Source organism: Eulemur rufifrons, chromosome 8, assembly GCF_041146395.1.
Source record: "Eulemur rufifrons isolate Redbay chromosome 8, OSU_ERuf_1, whole genome shotgun sequence".
Classification (NCBI taxonomy): Eukaryota; Metazoa; Chordata; class Mammalia; order Primates; family Lemuridae; genus Eulemur; species Eulemur rufifrons.
In genome coordinates this window covers 6,416,687-6,439,288 of record NC_090990.1, presented here as the reverse complement: position 1 = coordinate 6,439,288, position 22,602 = coordinate 6,416,687, and the positions used below count along the sequence as shown (strand labels likewise).

Below are 22,602 nucleotides of genomic sequence, written 5' to 3'. Positions count from 1 at the left end.
CAAAGGGGTAGGGGAAATACAAGTATCGTTTCACTTAACACATTCAGCTAATATGGGTTATCTAAGAACAAAACTCACTTAAAGTCTTCCAACAGATGTGGATGTCCTTTGAATGCAAAAAAACATTCGTACATTATTTGCTATCATTGCTCTCTGCACACGCTCTCACCAAAGCCACGGGATCGAGAGACACATCTCGCCAAGTTAAAAAATATCCCTTATGCACCACCAAGTCTCTGCACGCGCTCTCTCCTTTTCTCGCTCATACTAGCCTTTCATGCCTCGGCACCACCATCAATCCCACACAAGGTTTCAAAAGTTCAAACAGCCTTCTGGTTCCATATCACAGCCTTGCGTTCATAGCGTTGATACGACTCCATGAAATAAAGAGTAGCGGATAAAAATGGGACACCCACCGTCAGAGACGCAGCCTGTGATGCATGATGACGAGTTCTTGAATGAGAAAGCATGTAGACAGAAGTATTCCTATGGCAGAATATTTACAGCACTACTTTCAATGAAGTGCTTCTTCCATAAACATTTGAAATGAGATGAACTGCAGAGATTAAATGAAGGCTTCATATTGTACTTTTGTATATGAGGGGAGACAAGTGTTAAAAAAACAAAAACAAAAGAACCAAACACTGTGACACCATGATCTCCCAAAAGGAGATTTTCTTAAGGAAAAAATCCATATGGTGGGGTTCAAATTAAAACAAGGAAAAAAGAATGTAGTTCTAATCAATGGTTTCCATTTTGAACATGCAAAGAATTCACTTAACAAGTCCAGGGATAAATTATTACAGGAGAAACCGTTTGATATCAACTGTAGTGTTGGTTTACCAATCAGGCAAACAGCAGTTCACTTTCAACCACTCAATATTTCAACCCTTCATATAACAAAACTTATAAAATTCCTTTAGCTCTTCCTCTTTTTCTAAAGAAAAATGTCAAAAATACTGCTGAATATACTCCACACCGAACAAACCAATTTTGAAAATTCTTAGTACATACGTATTTTACAATATACTTACCATGAGTTTAGAAAAATTTGAATTCCCACCATTCTGTACCAACCAGCCACAACCCAGTCTACATTCCCCAGCCAGAAGATTTGGAATCCATGCTAGAGCCAAAGCCTCCATTAAAACCACTGCCTGACCCTGCATTTGATGCTGATCCCCAACCAATCGCTGCACCAGAATTAGAACCACTATAAGAGTTATTTCCAGAACCAAAGGCCTGATTTGGCTCTCTCTGCATGTTGCCTTGGCTTTGGTTATTACCTGATGGGCCCGACTGGTTCTGCTGACTGGCTAACATGCCCATCATACCCCAACTGCTCTGCAGCGCTGCCTGGGCTGCAGCCATCATTGCTGGATTAATGCTGAAAGCACCAAAGTTCATCCCGCCACCCATATTACTACCTTGATTGTTTCCCAAGCCAGCTCCACCCCCCCTACTATTACCAAAACCACCCTGATTCCCAAAGCCACCTGGATTACCACCAAATCTTCCACTTCTTTCTAACTGTCTATTGCTATTGTGCTTAGGTTCGGCATTGGATATGTGGACGCTGATTCCTTTAATGATCAAGTCCTCTCCACAAAGAGACTGGGCAACCTGTAAGAAATAACGGATGTAAACAAAGGAGATTAAGCCATTGACTCATGCATCAAAGTAGCAATAAAACCTAGACTTCAAGCATAATTTAAGCAGTAGAAAAAATAAGCCTGAACTCTCTCATTTCATTTAAACCCCCAATAAAGCCTTTTGCTTTAGTAATGGCAGCAGTGACATCTCAGCTTATTTTCAAAAAAGACATGTAACATTCCCAGACACCACATAATGAAAAACATCTAAAAGTAAATATACTTTTAAACGTTTTAGATGTATCACAAATATCTAGGCCCATATACCACAAACCTTACAAGGTCAAAAAGCTTAGGTAAGATGACAATCAGCTGGTTGAGAAGCGTTCAAAAGAAATTACCTAATTAGCTAGGACAAAGTATTAAGGAGAAAAATACCTGATCATCAGCAAATGTAACAAAGGCAAAAGCCCTGAACGGTTTGGGAATGAAGACATCTACCACTTCTCCATACTGACAAAAGAACTGCCGCAGCTCATCAGCAGTCATGTCCTCTGTGCAACGCCCAACAAACACCTTTCTGCTTCTCAGAGGCTCATCTGGGCTTTGCTGGTCAAATCAAATGCAAGAAAAAACATCAGAAATATTTTATAAGCCATAAAAAGAGCATTCTGGCAGGATATAACAAAATCTTTCTGCCTTGTGTGGCAGGTGAATCATTAAAAAGTAGGCACATCCTTAGTTTCTGCATGAGCACTTCTTTCATGCCTTCTGTACCACATTTTTAAAAAAGCAACAAAAAGCTCTATGGTATAGCCTATTGCTACTAGGCTACAAACCTGCACAGCATGTTCCTGTACTGAATATTGCAGGCAACTGCAACACAATGGTAAGTATTTGTGTATCAAAACATATCTAGGCCCGGCGAGGTGGCTCACGCCTGTAATCCTAGCACTCTTGGGAGGCCGAGGCGGGTGGATCGTTTGAGCTCAGGAGTTCGAGATGAGCCTGAGCAAGACCTCGTCTCTACTAAAAATAGAAAGAAAATTAGCTGGACAACTAAAAAATATATAGAAAAAATTAGCCGGGCATGGTGGTGCATGCCCGTAGTCCCAGCTAATTGGGAGGCTGAGGCAGGAGGATCGCTTGAGCCCAGGAGTTGGAGGTTGCTGTGAGCTAGGCTGACGCCACGGCACTCTAACCCAGGCAACAGAGTGAGACTCTGTCTCAAAAAAAAAAAACAAAAAACAAAAAACAAAACAAAACAAACAAAAAAAACACACCACCACCACACACATATATATCTAAACATAGAAAAGGCATGGTAAAAATATGGTACCACAGTCTTATTAATCCTATAGGACTACCGTGGTATATGTAGCTCATTTTTACTGAAATGTCACTATGTAGTGCATGAATGTATTTGGATTTAAGAAAGTCAATGACTAAGGAATGTCCTGGCAAAGATGATGATGTTCTAAATAAGCAAGGCTTATTTGCTTGCTTGGAACAAGTTAGGTCTCTGTAACAAGATTCATGTATTCTGATCATCTTTATAGTTTCACATATAACTATGAAAGAAACTGTTAGCTTGACAGAAATAACAAGAGAAAAGGAAGAGTAAAAGGAACAAGGACTTAGTTTGGAGGGCTAATAAGCTAAATATTTCAAACAAACATAAGGTATTAAGGTCCTAAGACTTCAACAAAGCAAAAAGATTTCAAGAACACACCCTGCCACTACCTTTTCCAAGTGTATTTAACATTATTTTACAGCTTTTTACATTAATTATAACCATGTATAGAGCTAAATTTACACTGTTTTTAAAGGAAGTTTGTTAGCAAAAATTTCCAAAGCACAGAGGAACAAAGAGCAAAGTACCTTAGAATTAGGAAGTTTACAGTCACACCACCGTCCATCTATCATATGTCGCTGTGACATTACTTTCACCTGGGTTTCATATTCCGTAAAACGAACAAAGCCAAACCCTTTTGAATGACCAGTTTTAATATCTTTCTTGACCTAGAAAAGATGATAAATTTATTCTAAAACTACACATACACCCCGAAATCTGAGTTTCTTTTTCCTCTTTTTTTGGAGACAGGGTCTCACTCTGTCGCCCAGGCTGGAGTGCACTGGCCTAACAACAGCTCACTGCAGCCTCAATCTCCTGGGCTCCGAATAAGTAGCTAGGACTATAAGCGAACTCCACTGAGCCCAGCTAGAGACAGGGTCTTACTGTTGCTCAGGCTGGAGTGCAGTGGCATCGTTACAGCTCATTGCAACCTTAAACTCCTGGGCTCAAGTGATCCTCCTGCCTCAGCCTCTCGAGCAGCTGGGACTACAGGTGCGCATCATTGTGCCCAGTTAATTAAAAAAAATTTCTTGTGGAGACAGGGTCTCATGAAGTTGAACAGGCTTAGCGGTCCTGGCTCAGAGTTTATTTATTTATTTTTTTTTTGAGACAGTCTCTCTCTCTGTTGCCCGGGCTGGAGTGCCCTGGCATCAGCCTAGCTCACAGCAACCTCAAACTCCTGGGCTCAAGTGATCCTCCTGCCTCAGCCTCTCGAGGAGCTGGGACTATAGGCATGCGCCACCATGCTCGGCTCTTTTTTTTTTTTTTCTATATATATTTTTAGCTATCCAAATCATTTCTTTCTATTTTTAGTAGAGACGGGGTCTCACTCTTGCTCAGGCTGGTCTCGAACTCCTGACCTCGAGTGATCCTCCCACCTCGGCCTCCCAGAATGCTGGGATTACAGGCGTGAGCCACAACGCCCAGCCTCAGACTTTTTTTGACATACAATTTGAATGGCTTCAATTGGATACAATGGCTTAATTAAAACTTAAACCAAGTCAAGTTAGTCTTGGGGTAAAAGCAATAAGAGGGTTAATACTGAATCCATATTTTGTTAACAGTACAGTAAAACTCATTTATATGATAAAATTTTAATAGAACATTTTAGGACAAGTACAAAGATAAACTACATTTAATGTTTCCAAATCTTAATTCATTAAATGGGAAAAGCAGAAGATCTCCCATCAATGTAATATACAAAGAAAAAAATCAAGGTGGGCACAGTGGCTCACACCTGTAGTCCCAGCTCTTTGAGAGGCCGAGGCAGAAGTATCACTTGAGCACACAGAGTTTGAGGTTGCAGTGAGCTATGATGACACCACTGCACTAGAGCCCTCCAGCCTGGGCAACAGACAGAGACCCCATCTCCAAAAACAAAAACAAACAAAAAAATCCCCTATGTATAAATATAACAAATATTAAAAGTATCATCTGTGGGACATGAAGGACAGTGCCACTAAAACAACAGGAATGCTCACTCACTGGTAAAGAAAAACTGTTCAATATAATCAAAGTTTACCTGCACCATAAGAACTTCGCCAAAGGTACTAAAATATTCCTTTAGATCCTGTTCAGTTGTTTTCCATGGGAGACCCAACACAATTAAATCAGATGTTTTCTGGACTGCTCTTTTCACCTTCACTGCTGATGAAGCATCTGTCTCATCCATTTTTCTTTTGTTATCTAAACAAAATGAACAGAAACCTTTTAGAAATCTTCATTTAGCAGTTCTTTAAAAAAAAAAAAAAAAAAAAAAAACACTACCTCCTACATCTAGAAATCAGAAGCAAAAAGGAGATCCTAACAATACAACACTGAAAACTTTTGGCAAGGAATGATGGTAGCTCTCAAGGACAGAATACAGGCTTGGATAAGTGGCTGCGGTAATTTTCTGGCGCAAATTAAGGGATTCCAACTCCGCTTTTCTAATATCTCAAGATTACAATCAATTGTATATTCTCCCTCTCAAAAGGCTTATCAAAACAAAGATAACTCTATTTCACTCTAACTTTAAAATACATTAATAGGGAAAAAACACGTCTAAAATACTGTGATATTGTCTTAGTAACCATTAAATATATTTGTGTATTTAAATGCCTGTTCTATAACATAAAGGCTATATACCAAAAAATTAGCAACTTTTATCCCCAGATGTAGATTTAACAGTGATTTTAATTTTTATCTTTTCTAAACTTTTGACAACAAATAAACATTAACTTTGTAATAATACAAAACAAAATTTAAGTTATTTTAAAAAGCCTAACTTAACCTTAGGTTATTTAGAAGGGGAGAGGAATTAAATGGCATTTTAAATTTGGGTAAATCTACAGCCAATGACTCAAGAAACAGCACACTACAAAAACCTAAGTTTAGGGCCGGGCGCAGTGGCTCACGCCTGTAATCCTAGCACTCTGGGAGGCCGAGGCGGGAGGATCGCTCGAGGTCAGGAGTTCGAGACCAGCCTGAGCAAGAGAGAGACCCCGTCTCTACTAAAAATAGAAAGACATTATATGGACAACTAAAAATCTATATAGAAAAAATTAGCCGGGCATAGTGGCGCATGCCTGTAGTCCCAGCTACTCGGGAGGCTGAGGCAGTAGGATCGCTTAAGCCGAGGAGTCTGAGGTTGCTGTGAGTTAAGCTGATGCCACGGCACTCACTCTAGCCTGGGCAACAAAGTGAGACTCTGTCTCAACAACAACAACAAAAAAAAACAAAAAAACAAAACAAAACAAAACACACCTAAGTTTACACTATTAAAATTTTACTAGACTTCTAAGTCAATGTTTTGCATTCTAACCAAATTTGATGGACTGATCTTGTTGCAGTATCAAGTTATAACAAAAGTAACAGATGTATCAACTAGTACATATTCATACTGCTATGTACCTAATGCCTTGGCATACTTCTGAATCTTCATGCTTCCTTTTCGTACATTTAGAACATCAGTGATAAGAGGCATCAAGAAGAATAAGACCAGAACCCCAAAATTATAATTGGGACTGCACTAATTCAAGATTTCAGCTACTGCAATTGATGTTCATTTAAGGGAAAAAAGTAAAATTAGCTTAACAAATGTTAGACTGCAAGAACAATGACCAAACCAAAATGCTGGGGCACCTTAGAAGAATCTATTTATAACACTGATATAATTACAAAAGATTCTTAGTAATTCCTTTAATTTGGCAACTCTTGTTCAGATAATTTATTTAAATATATAGTTTTCTCTTTATTTATTTATTTATTTATTTATTTGAGACAGAGTCTCACTCTGTTGCCCGGGCTAGAGTGAGTGCCGTGGCTTCAGCCTAGCTCACAGCAACCTCAAACTCCTGGGCTCAAGCAATCCTCCTGCCTCAGCCTCCCGAGTAGCTGGGACTACAGGCATGCACCACCATGCCCGGCTAATTTTTTTTTTTTTGTATATATATATTTTAGTTGTCCATATAATTTCTTTCTATTTTTAGTAGAGACGGGGTCTCACTCTTGCTCAGGCTGGTCTCGAACTCCTGACCTCGAGCGATCCACCCGCCTCGGCCTCCCAGAGTGCTAGGATTACAGGCGTGAGCCACCGCGCCCTGCCTAGTTTTCTCTTTAAAAGTGTTCTATAATTTCTAATTTCCACAAATTTAGGCTAGTGGTCTTCCAAACTAGTCATTAATACGAAAGTTTAAAGAAATACTCAGGTTAGATATTTCTATGAAAAAAGGCCACGATCTACGGATGAGACACAAACCAAATCTGACAGTATTTCAGCATAATTATAAAACCAAATGGTAACAAACCTTTGGGATAGTTCACAACATATACCAGATTCCCCCAACCAGCATCGGGGGCGTGCAGAATTCCTTCTACAAGCCGGACACCTCTCATACATTGAGACACTGGATTCCTGTAGCGCAGCCCACAAGCCCCTGGAAACTGGGCTGTAACTGTGGACAGCAGTACGGTCCCATCGTCTTCTGATGGTATTTCAATAGGTTCGTCATTCTCATCTTCGGTTACCCGAATATATTCAGACATCTTTTTTTATTTTTTTTCTTAAAGGAAAAAGAGATAAGAACGATCAACATTCATGCCAAAGGAATTGTTCTGTTATATTTAGCTGATAATACCACCATGTTATTGTTCTGACTTCTGGGAAAATTGTTTGGCTGCTTCTACATACTGGTTACCGCCGAAAAACCAGGAAGCGAAGGCAAGGACGGTTCACTGATTCAGTATTTAGTGAGCGCTTACTGAGCAGCAACTGTAACTCTAAGTCCCACGTGGCACGCTGATTACACGGGGGGTAAGCAAAACAAAGACAGTAAACAAGTAACTATTTTATTACAACCGTGAAAGAAGTAAATAATCCTGAAAGCCAGGGAGAACCTAAATTGGTTGAGGCACGTGAGTGTATGGATCAAAGCAGATTTTGCTAAGCAAGCGATGCATAAACCGAATCTTGAAAACTGAGTACAAGCAGTGAACCAGATGTAAAGAACAAGGGAAAAGTTTCTCTCTGTTCCTCATTTTGGGACTTCCGGCGGCTCTCCAAACTTGAGCCACAAGGACTGCAGCGACAGGTCCTTCAAGATGCGGCCGCCACCTCCCAGAAGCCAGCGCGTGACGGCCCAGAGAGGAGTTTTTCAGGGCGGCCTGGGGTGGGGCCGCAGGGGCACAAGGCCCGAGCTGGCAGTGTTCCCCAGAGTGCAAAGTCCCGGAGGCACAAGCACTGCCCAGGCCCGGAGGCCAGCCCACACCTCCGCCTCAGTCTGCCCTGCACCGCGGACCCAGCGTCCCTGCTTCGGCGCCGGCTGCCGCCCCGCGCGAAGCCCTAACGACGCTCCCGCGCGAGCCCGTTCGGGCAGGACAAGGCAGGCCCGGCCTCACGGCTCCCCTCCCGGGGCGGGGGCCGAAGCCACTACGTCCGCCTTGGGCTGCCCCAATACGGGAGCAGAGGCACCCGGGGCGTCCTCCGTGAGGAGGGTCCGCGACTCACCCGCTAGGCCGCTGCTAGGAAGCCCGACAGGCAAACCGAAGCAGCAAGGGATCCAAACACAGCCCAGCCAGCGCTTCGTCCCCACAAAATGGCGCTAGGGCCGCCTCCTCCCCCCGCCGGCCGTCGTGCCCGCCCACCGGGTCCCCATCACGAGGGGGAGTGCGCTGCACGGAGGCACAATAACCTTCTCCCCGGGGAGCTGGCCTCTCTCCTGGGAATTTGAGCTGTAGAAATAATTGGAAGGTTAAAATAAGACCAGGACCTGGGCTTGAAAAGCTAAAGACTGAAAAAAATGTGGTTGCCCAGGCTCTTGACTCCCCCCACGTAACGTAGCAGATGGTTTCGCCTAACCAACCGCCGGTCCCGGTCTCTGTCCGAGCTCGCGTACTCTGAAAGTGCGCGAGAGTAGCGGCCAGAAAGAGTGGGGCGGGGCCGGGCCACGCGGGGCGGAGCCACGAGGGCGGGGCCACGCGGGGGCGGGGCTCGGGGATCCCGGACCCTCCTCACTTTCCCAGACTTGGGAGCGAGCGGGAGGCCTGGGCCCCTTCTCTAAAAGCCAGGCAGTGCGTCCTCTCCCCACTCAGGTAGGCAGCCTCTAAACTTGGAAACAATAACTTTGTTCTAAATAATAGCAATAATAGCGCTACTATATGTCAGGTGCTAAGTACTCACGTATTTAATTGCCCCAACAGGCCTGACTTGGTGAAAGTGTGCCTGTAGTCCCAGCTACTCGGGAGACTGAGGCAGGAGGATCGCTTGAGGCCAGGAGTTCAGCTTGCAATGAGCTATGATTGCATCACTGCACTCCAGCCTGGGCGACAGAGACCGCATCTCTAAAATAAATAAATAAAATAAAATAATTATCCCAACAATCTTGTGTGGTAGATACTATTGATACTATCCTCACTCTGCAGGTGAGGAAACTGAGACATATCTAGGTTAGGTATCTTGCATAAGGTAAGCAAGGAATAAATGCTAGACCTGGGATTTGACTCCTACGGCACAAAATACCAGCATGTTTCAGCTCTAACCCTCTAATAATAATAATACTGCACTTACACATTTTAAGATATAGTTTTTGTTTCAAATTTCTGAAGTCAGTATGTGATTTCAGTTCCAGTTCCAGTTGATGACCTATCATAGTTTACTTGGCAACAATTTAAATTTCTTAGTTTATACATGTATCAATTCAATGAAATGCAGTAATAACAAAGGTTTACACAGACTCAAGTACTTTTACATGTATTAACTCATTTCATCCTCACAACCCTGTAAGGTAGGTGCGTACTATTGTGAGGCACAGAGTAACCCTGCCCAGGCTCTCGTGGCCGGTAAGTGGTGGAGCCAGGATTTGAACCCAGGCACAGTCTGCCCCCTGCTTCTTACAGCCTTCTAGAGAAAAATAGTAAGTCCTGCAAGTCCATCTCCTATGCCTGCTGTTCATATTAACCAGATTATGCTTAAATCTATTTGAAGGGATGAGGGAGGAAGACTGGAGGCAGATATAGTAAGTGGCCTTTACCCACCCCCAAGAGTGGCCCTGCACAGGGGACAACACTAGACAGATGGCCCCTGATGGGCACGAACATTGTGAAGCACTGGATAACTACAGAGGCCTGTGTCATCTCAATTAATCCACTCAGCCACCTTGGGGGAGAAGTCAATTTTATTATCTGCATTTTACAGAAGAAGAAACCAAAGCTCAGAGGCCATGTGACTGGCCTGAGGTCACAGAGTTGCCCAAGGATGTCACCCAGCCTATAAATTGCTGTCCTAGTACTATGGAGTCTTAGGTGCAGAGCTGGGTGTGCAGAAGGTACCAGGGAAAGGTCACACAGGAACAAAGCCACAAAGGCAGTCCCTGCCCTTCAGAAGTTTGCAGGCGATCTGGGAAGACCAGCAAACGCAATCTTGAAGGTAAGTAACTCAATCAGGAAGAGAATACGGCCAGAGCAAGGCTGGACCACAGATCCTCCTGCTCCTGTGTGAATTTATCTCTGGGTTTCTGCTTCACAGTGCTGATTGTCCAAAGTTCTCAAAATCAGCACTGAATGTCAGAAGTTGTTTGAAATATAGTGTTTGGCAAGTTCTCTTGGTTGGTTGGTTTGCTTGTTGTTTACACCCCTTACACATTTAGCCTGTCCATTATCAGAGAGAGGGCCAAAAACGTCTCCTGTCTTTTGGACATTTATTAAATGCTTTCTGAAGGCAACAGATCAGAACGAGTGTACTGAGCCTTTAGGATTTACCTGCACTATGCTGACCTGCAATTAAAGATACACACAAAAAATGAAAGCATGTAATGTAGGTGAGGTATATAATCCAGGTGGGGAGCCCAACAGAGAAGAGAAAACGATGCCAGGAGGCAAAGTCAGGGGAATGCCAGTGCTGGGCAGAGGCTGAGGGTCTGGGGGGTCCCCAGCAGTGCCCTGGGGAGCTGGCTTGCAGGGTAAGGATGCGGGGTCTCAGCTGGAAAGAGAGGGCCCTGGGCAGAGAACCAGAGAGTCTGGGAGCAGGTCCAGTTTGCCACCAGGTCACTTGGGGTGTGCCTCCTCCCCTGTGGTGACTCCCTTGAATTCTCCAGCTCTGTCAGCTCTGCAAGGGAAACTGGAGGAGCTCTGCAAGTGTCCCTGACAGCTGAGAGAAATACCACGGTACTCAGGATATTTAAATAAAGGCAACTCTATCGAGATTTAACTTCCTTTTAATCTTCGTGTTTTTAGCTCCTGCCAAAATGAGAAGCTGCCTCCCCAACTGTTCTTTTTTCTTTCTTTCTTTCTTTCTTTCTTTCTTTCTTTTTAAAAATTTTAACAATACTGACTTTAAGCTGAGATTCCCAATTCTTCTAATTTTGATTTAAATAAAAACTTTTTTATTCTGAAACAATTTAATCTTTATGATAGAACTGCAAGAACAGTATAAAGAACTCCTTTGTATCCTTCGTACACATTCCCCAACTGATTGCATCTGTTTATCACTCCCGCTCTAAACGTAGAAAATAATATGTACCTGGAAGTATTTGCGTATCCATTTGAGAGTTAGTGCAGACCTATGCTCCTTTCCCTTTAAATATTTCAGCTTGTCTTTCCTAAGGACAAAGACATTCTCTTACACACTCACAATACTATTATCAAATTCAGGAAATTTTGTTTGTTTGTTTGAGACGGGGTCTCACTCTGTCACCCAGGCTGGTGTGCAGTGGCATGATCACAGCTCACTGCAGCCTCAAACTCCTGGCCTCAAGTGATCCTTCCATCTTGGCCTCCTAAAGTGCTAGGATCATGGGCATGAGCCACCGCACTGAACCAACATTGCCACTTTTGAAGAGTTCAGGCCTGTTTGTTTTGTGGGATGTACCTCAATTTGGGTTTGTCTGATGTTCCCTCATGATTTGATTCAGGTTATAAGTGTTTGGCAAGGAGACCACTGAAGCAATGCTATGTCCTTGTATATCATAGCACATGCTGTCTGTTGGTCCCTTTGCTAATGATGTTAACCTTGATCTCCTGCTTACAGTGGTGTCTGCTGCTATTCTTCACTGTAAAATTACCATTTTCCCCTTTTGGAACTAACAATCAATGAGTAGATCCACTGAGACTACATAAGTATCCTGCTTGTCTTCAAATTTTTACCCAGTGGTTTAGGATCTATTGATGAGTCTTACCTAATTAGTTATTGCTAGGATAATTGCAAAATGGTGATTTTCTAATTCCATTATTTCTTCAATATTTTTAAAAAACTTTCTATTAGGTCATTAATACAAAATGTCCAATTTCAAATCAAGTGTTTATCATATCTCAAACAAGCCCGGGCAAGGTGGCTCATGCCTGTAATCCTAGCACTCTGGGAGGCCCAGGCAGGAGGATCACTTGAGGTCAGGAGTTCGAGACCAACCTGAGCAAGTTCAAGAACTCATCTCTACTAAAAACAGAAAAATTAGCTGGCTTATGTCAGCTAATTAGATGGCTTATGCCTGTAGTCCCAGCTACTTGGGAGGCTGAGGCAGGAGGATCGCTTGAGCCCAGGAGTTTGAGGTTGCTGTGAATTAGCCTGATGCCACACACTCTACTCAGGGCAACAGCGTGAGACTCTGTCTCAAAAAAAAAAAAAAAAAAACCTCAAACAAGAAGCAGTACAATTAATCAAAGTATGGGCCTAAAGTCTCGCCTAAACTGTCGACACAATTTTACCATCTTAAAGGTAGCTTGTTTGTGCCAGCAGCGAAAAAGCCTGGAGAGCGAGTGGCAATGAAATCACAAAAGGCATTTTCCACAGCTTGTTGAGAGTTGAATATTTTTCCTTGCAAGAAGTGGTTCAAAGCCTAGAAGAAGTGGTAGTCAGTTGGTGCAAGATCTGGTGAATACGGTAGATGTCAGAGAGTTTCCAAGTCCAGTCTCTGCAGTCTGAACAGCGTTGTTTGTGTGACATGTGGTCGAGCGTTGTGTCGCAAGAGGATTGTCCTGTCTCTATTGACCAGTCTTGGCTGCTTAATCGCAAGCATCCTCATCATTTGTCCAACTGGTTGCAGTAGACATCCGCTGTAATCGATTGACCAGGTTTCATGAAGCTGCAGTGGAGAACACCAGCGCTGGACCACCAAACAGACACCATTAGCTTTTTTTGATGAATATTCGGTTTTGGACAGTGTTTTGGCACTTCATCTTTATCCAACCATTGTGCTGAATGCTTATGATTGTCAAAAATAATGCATTTTTTATCACACGTCACAATTCGGTGTACAAATCGTTTGATTTTTATGTCGTGACAGCAAAGAAAGGCAAGCTTCAAGATGATTTCTCTTCTGACACTTGTTTAATTCATGTAGAACCCATCTACCCTGCTTCTTTACCTTGCTGATTTGTTTCAAATGGTCCAATGTTGTTGGAATAGTAACATCAACCCTTGCTGCTACTCACACGTAGGTTGAGATGGATTCGTTTCCACTACAGCTTTCAGTTCATCATTATCCACCTTGGTCTCAGGTTGCCCGTGTGGCTCATTTTCAGGATTAAACTCACCAGAACTGAGCTTCTCAAACCATCAACATACTGTGCGTTCATTAGCCACATCCTTCCCAAACGCTTCATTGATATTTCAAGCTGTCTGCATTGCATTAGTTCCCTGATGAAACTCATATTCGAAAATAGCACGAATTTTTGACTTACCCATGGTTTCACAGAAATTGCTCTAAAAAAATTCGAAAGATAATCACAAGCCAAAATCTGCATTTGAAAGACTGAGGAGGTAACTTCACAATAAAAATAAAACAAGAACTGTCAAAGTGAAATGTCAAAGATACCAACTGTCAAACTTAATACTTAAGGAAATTGGACATTTCATACTTAATATGAACAATTTAAGACGTATTGGAAAAATTGAAGCAACAGTACAATGAACATCAGCATAGCCACCACTTGGATGTAACGATTTTTTTTTTTTTTTGAAACAAGATCCTGCTTTGTCACCCAGGCTGGAGTGCAATGGTGCCAATCATAGCTCAGAGCAGCCTCGAACTCCTGGGCTCAAGGGATCCTCCTGCCTCAGCTTCCCAAGTGAGTAGGTAGGACTACAGGCCTGCACTACCACGACAGGCTAATTTTTAAAATTTTTTGTAGAGTCAAGTTCTCGATATATTGCCCAGGCTGGTCTCGAACTCCTGGTCTCAAGTGATCCTCTTGCCTTGGCTTCCCCAAGTGCTGGGATTATAGGCATGAATCGCCTCACCCCAACAACAATTATTAATATTTTGCTATATTTACTTTTCCTAGATATCTATTTTTTGCTGGACCATTTGAAAGTAAATTGCAGCTATTACAACACTTCACTCCTAAAACTTCAGCCTGCTTCTCCTAAGAACAAGAACATTCTCCTGCATAACCACAATCATGGTATGTAGGAGAAAATGAATAGTTATTTCCTACTGTCACCTAATATCTGGTCCATATTCAAATGTTCACCATTATCCCTCTAAATATGCTGTACAGCCGTTTTCTTCAACCAGGATCCAATTAAGTTTTACACATTGCACTTGGCTATCATGTCTCATTAGTCTTTTTAGATCTAGAATAATCTCCCCATCCAAGGTACTGACTTTGTGAAGAGCTGTAGTCAGGTAGTTTATAGAATGCTGCACGTTCTGAATTCATCTGATCGATTCCTCATGGTATTACTAGCACAATCCTTTATCCCCTGTTTTCCCTGCGTCTTGGAAGCTGGATCTAAAGATGTGATCCGATTCGGGTTACACATGATGGTCAGAACATGTCTTGGGTAAAGCCTTGACTGTCGTGTTACACCCCATCAGGAGGCATGCAATGCCTGGTTGTGTCACTTTCAGGGACGCTATGTTTCATTTCTTGGTTAAGATTATGACTGCCAGATCTCTGCACAGAAAAAAGTATATTTCCCCCTTTGCAATTTGCAGGTTATCTCTGGATGCTACTGTGGCACAGGGCGAAACGAATACCCCATTTCCCTCCAATCTCGCGCCTGGCAGTTGTAACGTCTACTGATGATCCTTGCCTGATTCAGTGACTTCCCTGGGGCTGCAAAATAGCAAATTTTAAAATATTGGCATTCTTTCTACATTCTTTTTTTTTTTTTTTTTTTTGAGACAGAGTCTCTCTCTCTCTTTTGCCCGGGCTAGAATGCCATGGCGTCAGCCTAGCTCACAGCAACCTCAAACTCCTGGGCTTAAGCGATCCTCTTGCCTCAGCCTCCCGAGTAGCTGGGACTACAGGCATGCACCACCATGCCTGGCTAAGTTTTTCTGTATATATTTTTAGCCGTCCAGATCATTTCTTTCTATTTTTAGTAGAGACGGGATCTTGCTCTTGCTCAGACTGGTCTTGAACTCCTGACCTCGAGCGATCCTCCCACCTCGGCCTTCCAGAGTGCTAGGATTACAGGTATGAGCCACCATGCCCAGCCTCTTTACTTTTTTTTTCTAATTTCTTTTTCTATATATTTTTAGTTGTCCAGCTAATTTCTTTCTATATATTTTTTTAGTAGAGATGGGGTCTCGCTCCTGCTCGGGCTGGTCTCGTGAGCTCAAATGGTTCTACCGCCTTGGCCTCCCAGAGTGCTAGGATTGCAGGCGTGAGCCACCGTAGCCGGCCGGTTTTTACTTTTTATTTTTTTTTCTGCTTATACAGATCAATGTTTTTACATTTTTTAATGGTTGAAAAAAATCAAAAGAAGAATGCTATTTTGTGACACATGAAAATTATATGAAATTCAAATTTCAGTGTCCATAAACAAGTTTTACTGGAACGCAGCCACGCTCTTTTGTTTATGTATGTCTATGGCTGCTTTCACACAACACGGGCAGAAGCAAGTAGTTAAAACAAGCAAGTAGGTCACAGGACACAAAGCCAAAAATATTCACTATCTGGCTCTTTAGAGAAAAAAATTGCTGACCCCTGCTCTCGAGGTTGGGATACACTAGAGAACATACGTTTTTATTTTTATTTTTATTTATTTATTTATTTTGAGACAAAGTCCTGCTCTGTCACCTGGGCTAGAGTGCCATGGCGTCAGCCTAGCTCACAGCAACCTCAAACTCCTGGGCTTAAGCAATTCTCCTGCCTCAGCCTCCCAAGTAGCTGGGACTACAGGCACACGCCACTACATCCAGCTAATTTTTTCTACTTTTAGTTGCCTGGTTAATTTTTTTTTCTATTTTTAGTAGAGACGGGGTCTCACTCTTGCTCAGACTGGTCTCAAACTCCTGAGCTCAAGCGATCCTCCTGCCTTGGCCTCCCAGAGTGCTAGGATTACAGGCCTAGCCTGTAGTGAGCCACCCCGCCCAGCCTCAATTTGGGATTTTTGAGAGTGAAAGAGAGGCTGTTATTACGGGGACAACTTGGGACAAACTATCCAGTCCAGGCAAGGACATATGCTTATCTCTCTTTAACCCTCATTCTGCCCAAGGTCATTGGCTGGCTTGTTATAATTTTAGAACTTGTCCATGTTTTAGCTCTAGAATAGGGCTCAGCAAACTATGGCCCAAGGGCCAAATCTGGACCGCAACAGTTTTTGTCCAGCCTGGAGGCTAAGATTAAGTGATTGGGGGGAAAAGACAAAAGAATAATAATGTTTTGGTTTATTTTTTTTTTTGAAGAATAATACTTTGTGACACATGAAAACTATATAAAGTCCTCTCTTTGCTTAGTGTCTTAAGAAATAAAAAAAGGAAAAAAAAGAAAATTATATGAAATTCAAACTTCAATGCCCACAAATAAAGTGACTTTTTTTTAGAAACTGGGTCTCTCTCTGTCGCCCAGGCTGGAGTGCAGTGGTACCATCATAGCTCACTGCAGAACTCCTGGGCTTAAGTGATCCTCCAGCCTCAGTCTCCCAAAATACTAGGATTACAGGAGTGAGCCACTCCTCCTGGCCCACAAATAAAGTTTTACTGGAACACACTCATGCTTGCTCATTTGCATATTGTCTAAGGCTTAACAGAAACCTTATGGTCTGCAAAGCCTAAAATATTTACTATCTGGCCTTTAATAGAAAGGTTCACCAACCCCTGCTCTAGACAATTGCTTCTAACTGCTGCGGAGTGCGCCACTGCATGACTCCACCACATTTTACTTGCTGGCTCCTCCAGGCTCAGTTATTGTGGGCACTTGGGGATCCAGCAAGTGGGCAAAGTTCCTTCCCTCAGGGAGCTTGCAGTTGCCAGTGCTGTGCTCATAGAGCCCTCATTCGGCATAAACACCATTCCCGGCACTTGATGTCGACAGTTGTTGAATCCTCACCACAATTCTAAAATAACGTCTCCATTTCCCAGATAGAGAAACCAGCTCAGAAATGCCAGGGTGGTGTTTGAGCTCCACCCTAGACAGGCTGGGCACCCGGGCTCCTGGCTCCTTGCTCTCCCGCCCCTGCACAGCTGGGCCAACACTCCACCTCTCTCATTTCCATCTTCTTAATTTGTGCCATTCTGATGAGTGTAAAATGCTCTCTCCTAATGTCATTTTAATTTGCATTTCTCTGATATCTATGGAGTGAATATTTCTAGAATCGGAGCTCTTAACTGTTAATTTGCTTCTTGAAATCAAACTAGTATATTTTCTAAACACGGTGAAAAAAATGTTTTAACAAAGAAATTTGCAGACATTTACATGCCTTCCTCTCTTGTTGCAACTTGAGGCTTATGTTCTAGAAAGGGGACTCACAGATCTTGGTATAACGTGCCACATACAGACTATCTGGGGGCAAAGTCCAAGCCACTTGACCACCTGGGGACTTTTGCAAATCACTAACAGCTCAAGGGTTCTATTTCCTCCTCTGTAAACGGGGTGCTAGTAGTACTTGCCTCATATCATAGAGTTGCTGGCAGAATTAAAGCGCTTGGCACGTAGAAGGTTCTCAATCAACATTAGCTACTATTATTAACCTCTCAGTGCTCAGGAGAAAGAGAAAAGGAATCATTACGTGGTGATATCAGAGAGCTTTAGCATTTTCCAGAGGGTCTCCTGTGACACCAGGTTGAATCATCTTAGTACTCAGCTTTTTCGAGGGAAATTTTGCCAGACTAGAGCAATTACAGGGCCCAGAAGTTTATATCAGAAGCAAAGAGTGCTATGGTGACACCACTGCACTCTAGCCCGGGCAACAGAGCGAGACTCTGTCTCAAAAAAATAAAGGAAGCAAATGCTAGATTTCAGTTAGAAGTTAGTGAAAATAAAGATGTAATCTTCCCGCCTGAATTTTACACATGTACCCTTGAGGGTGGAACTCAGGTAAGAATCCCTGAATTAGCTGCTCTGGAGTGCTTAGAACGCTGTCTGACTCAGAGGTGGCCACAATTGGCAGTTCTCAGCAGGAGAAAAACTGGCTCTCCTCCTTCGAGGGCAAGGATGGTCAAAGATTTGCATTCTGTTCCAGGAGAGGGAAATTCATTCCTAGAATGAATTAAACCATCCTTCTGATAGAGCAAAGAAGAAAATGGTGTTTTGACATCACGATGCATGGACTATTCATTTCCTGTTTCCCAGGCAAAGAAATGTGTAATTGGTTTGTGTGTTTTGTAACTGACTGATCAGGTAGAACTTCAGCAAGCCTGGTAATCATTTGGTTAAATGTTGGTTTCCTCCTCATAAAGTGGTAAATGATGGTGCCAGATCTCACAGAGATGGGCAAATTTAAAAGGCCTGGGATAGTTGGCAATTGTAGTTAACATTTCTTAGTAATCTTTGACCTCTAAGAGATCAGAGTGAGTGGGTCAGTGGTTTCTGCTTTCGAAAATCCAGCGCAGTGAGTAGAAGAGGCATTATTTTAAAAGGGAGTTCTCAATTTCTCATTTGCAAGTGGAGGGTGTTAATAAATACAACCGTGGTGAAAACCCAGAGGGCCTGTGACTTGGCCAGTTCCCAGGGCTTCCAATCTATTGAGTAAAAGCAATTTTGAAAATGCAGTTTTCCCAGATGGAGAAATAAAATTTAAGCTCAACTGAAAAGACCCCAATGAAACTGCTTTCTCTAAAAATATTCAAGAACAGAGCCCGTCCTGTGTGTGTGTGTGTGTGTGTGTGTGTGTGTTTCTAAGAGTGTGTGTAGGGGCATATGTGTAAGGGTTTTGTACAGGGTATTCAGGTAGTTAGGTTTAAGGGTGTGTGCAAAGATGTCTGTGGCTATGTTTGTAGGGTGTGTGTGTGTGTGTGTGTGTGTGTGTGTAGGAGGAACAGGGTTTAGGTTGTCCAAATAGGGAAGCAAACCTGCTTTTCAATTCCTGTTTCTTCCTCTCTTTTCAAGGTTTAAACAACAGCTCCAGGGTGGTCCTCTAAGGCTCTTTTGCGTGAGCTGTGTACCAGGGACCTTTGCTCTGGCCTTGGCATTCCTGTGTGAGGTTTTATGATGTGGCCTGTGGCATCCTCAAGAGCTCCTGTGAGGGTTTAACCAGCTGTGTGTTCTGTTCTTGTTTGCTTCTGTTTAGTGTGATGAGGGCTTTGCATCTGTGTGTCACCAGGCCGCAGTGACAGTCAACTTCCATGCACCCCACTGGGTCCCCATTTCCTACCCCAAGTCTCTCAGGTGGTTCATGATAAATCCAGAGCCACCTGGGATTAAAGGAAAAGTTGATTGACAGAAGGATGAGTTAAAAATTGAAACCACCTGATACAAATGGACTAACAACCTAAGTGGAATCTAGGTTCTAGGTGGTAGATAGATGAGTGTTCATTGTATACTTCTAACTTTTTTGTATGTTTGGAAATTTTCATAACAAAATGCTGGGGAAGGGAAAAGATTCAATCACAAAAATAATGTCGTCCCCAAACTACCAAAATTTTAAAGTAGCTGGGATCATTTTCTTCTAGCTCAGTTTTTTTGTTTTTTGTTTTTTTGTTTTTTTTGATACAAGGTCTTGCTCTGTTGCCCAGGCTAGAGTGCAGTGGCATCATTATAGCTCACTGCATCCTCAAACTCCTGGGTTCACACCATCCTCCCACCTCAGCCTCCTGAGTAGCTGCAGCTACAGGTGCACAGCACCATGCCCAGCTAATTTTTTTTAATTTTTAATTTTTTAAAATTTTTTGTAGAGATAGGTCTCTCTATATTGCCCTGGTCTGGCTGGTCTCAAACTCGAGGCCTCAAGTGATTCCCCCCGCCTCGGCATCCCAAAATGCTGGGATTTCAAGCATGAGCCACCACTCCTGGCCTCTAGCACAGTTTAAAGAGAAAGATCCAAAAATGATTAACAGAATTAATTGATCTGAAGAACAGAGTGGAGAGGTATATTCCTGACCTTTAAATTCTGCCATAATCTTTCTTGCTCTGAGTGGCAAAGCAATATGGTGGCCATTGTGAGTTGAATTGTGCCCCTTAAAAAGATATGTTCAAACCCCTGATACCTCGGAATCGGATCTTACTGAGAAATAGGGCCTTTGCTGATATAATCAAGTTAAGATGAGGTCATGCTGGATTAGGCTGGGCCCTAATCTAATGACTGGTGTCCTTATAAGAAGAGGGAGATTGGGAGAGAGAGACACAGAGGGAGAACATTGTGTGATGATGATGGAGGCAGAGATTGGCATGAGGCAACCACAAGCCAAGGAACACCAAGGATTGCCAGCAGCCACTAGAAGCTGGGAAGAGACAAGGAAGAATCCTCTCCTAGGTCCTAGATCATGGCCCTGCTGACACCCGGATTTGGGATTTCAGGCCTCTAAAACTGGGAGAGGATAAGTTTCTGTTGTTTTACGTCACCAAGCTCAGGGTGCTGTTATGAAGGAGTCCTAGGAAGCTAGTAAAGTGGCCAATTTGGGGCTGTAACTGGAACAGAGGAGAATGGCCTGGGTCACATCCAGGGCAGCCCTGGCACGCAGTCGGTGTTCTAGGTAGCTGGGGCTGGTTGATGAGTAATATTGCATAGTTTACTTATTTTATGTCTTTATGGTTGCTCTTTCTCTGCCCTCATAACTAGAATGTTCTTCCCTGCATGAGGGCAAGGAAGACAGTTCCTGTTCACTGCTGTGACACCAGCACCTGGAACAGGACCTGGCACATAGTAGGTGCTCAGTGAACATTTGAATGAGGGCACAAATGAACGTCCACTATATTTTGCAGAATTAGGGGTACTTCCTACTGTTCCTTAATTCATTCAGTAAGTGTTTATTAAGAGCCGCTGTGTGCCAGCACTCTGCTGGGAATTTGAAGTTCCTTGACTTTCAATAATGGCAAGTCTTTGGAGGGGAAGAAAGGGCACATACACTCAGATAAAATGCAACAGTTACAATCAAGACGTTTTTTACTTGCAAGGAGCATTAGGAACCAGCTAGAATTAAATCCTCCTTCTGCAGGTGTATTAGTTTGCTAGGGCTGCCATTACAGATGACCACAGACTGGGGCCTTAAACACCAATTTATTTTCTCGCGGTTCAAGAGGCTGGAAGTCCAAGATCAAGGTACAGACAGGGCTGGTTTCTCCCGAGGCCTCTCTTCTTGGCTGTAGATGGCCATCTCCTCCCTGTCCTCACATGGTCGTCCCCCTGTGTGTGTCTGTGTCCTGATCTCCTCTTCTCATGAGGACCCCAGTCATGGTGGGTTTGGGTCCACCCTAATGACCTCATTTTAACTTAATTACCTCTTGAAAGACCCTGTCTCCAAATACAGTCACATTCTGAGGTTCTGGGGGTTAGGGCTTTGACATATGAATTTGAGGGGACACAGCTCAGCCCATGACAGTGTGTGTGGAAAGGAGGGCCCAGGGAGGTGAGGTGAGCTGGGTGGCCCGAGCCGGGCCGCAGCAGACTGGGGCCAGCAGGAGCCCCGACTTTGTTCTTCCCGCCTGTATTTGCAGCCTTCCTTTGTGGCACTTAAGCATCAAATGTCTTAAAAATATCCAACGACAAGACCCAGCCCTGCAGCGGAAAGCTTGGGGCACAGTAGCCCAGCCAAGCCTCGCATAGAGCATGGGAACGAGGTATGAGGGAGAGCAGGTGTGATCTCGGGGCAGGGCGCCGTGCGTGGGGTGCACCTGCTCTGCAGTGGCTGTTGGTCCCGGGCTCTTGGCTGGTTTCCATCCTCCTTCCTCTGCCCCTTCTAGGCTGTTCTCACCCCAGCAGCCAGAGGGAGCCTTAAAAACCCCAAGTCGGTTCACTTCCCCCGTCCATCATGACTTTTCCCACCCCAGCTGGCTCATTCGGAAGGTCTCCATTCATTCTCCGGAAACTCGCCATGCCTGGCTCACTGGCGTGGCGCCCTCGGCTCCCTGGGAACTGCCCTGCCGGGAGGGGTCTGGAGAGGCTCTGGGACACCCGCCAAGAGAGCAGGATGTTTCCCCCAGTGCAACCTGGTTTCTTCGCTTCTGTCCTTCCTTCGGCCCAGAGACACCTTCTCCTGCAAGCCGAGGGCGACAGGCCCTGCACCCCAGCCCCAGTCCTACTTGGCAAAGGTGGGGCAGTTCAGTGGCATCAGTCAATTGCCACCCTTCTGCCCAGCACTCTTATGTTGAGCTCCTAGGGCTGAAGCAATCAATCCCGCCACAGCAAGGGGGCGGGAGGAGCGAGAGGGGCTGACACCTGCCTGTGCTTTCTGGCACCTGCGTAACCCCTGAGACCTGTACGGGTAGGGAAGGGGGGAGGCCAGCCTTTCCTCTGTGAGCTTGGAACTGCTTCCGGATAAATTCTCCCAGGGCAGGAGAGGGCTGCCCAGCCTGAGG

The 22,602-nt window shown here is 43.8% G+C and overlaps 1 protein-coding gene across 1 annotated transcript; it reads right to left on the bottom strand.

Annotated features, from left to right (window-relative positions):
• Nucleotides 1–1,024: 1,024 nt before the first annotated feature.
• TARDBP (TAR DNA binding protein) lies at nt 1,025–8,512 on the bottom strand. Its single transcript, XM_069479340.1, has 6 exons — nt 8,435–8,512; nt 7,236–7,490; nt 4,970–5,133; nt 3,474–3,614; nt 2,031–2,201; nt 1,025–1,623 (listed from the first exon to the last, which is right to left on the bottom strand). Exons 2-6 carry the CDS (start codon nt 7,471–7,473, stop codon nt 1,093–1,095), a joined length of 1,245 nt encoding a protein of 414 aa, XP_069335441.1. The 5' UTR covers nt 7,474–7,490; nt 8,435–8,512; the 3' UTR covers nt 1,025–1,092.
• Nucleotides 8,513–22,602: the final 14,090 nt, after the last annotated feature.

Coding starts and splice junctions, on each gene's coding strand:
- TARDBP (XM_069479340.1), bottom strand. CDS start 7,473: ATGTCTGAATATATTCGGGTAACCGAAGATGAGAATGACGAACCTATT. Junction 5,134..7,235: donor TGTTGTGAACTATCCCAAAG/GTTTGTTACCAT, acceptor CATTTTGTTTAG/ATAACAAAAGAAAAATGGAT. Junction 1,624..2,030: donor TTACATTTGCTGATGATCAG/GTATTTTTCTCC, acceptor TATTTCTTACAG/GTTGCCCAGTCTCTTTGTGG.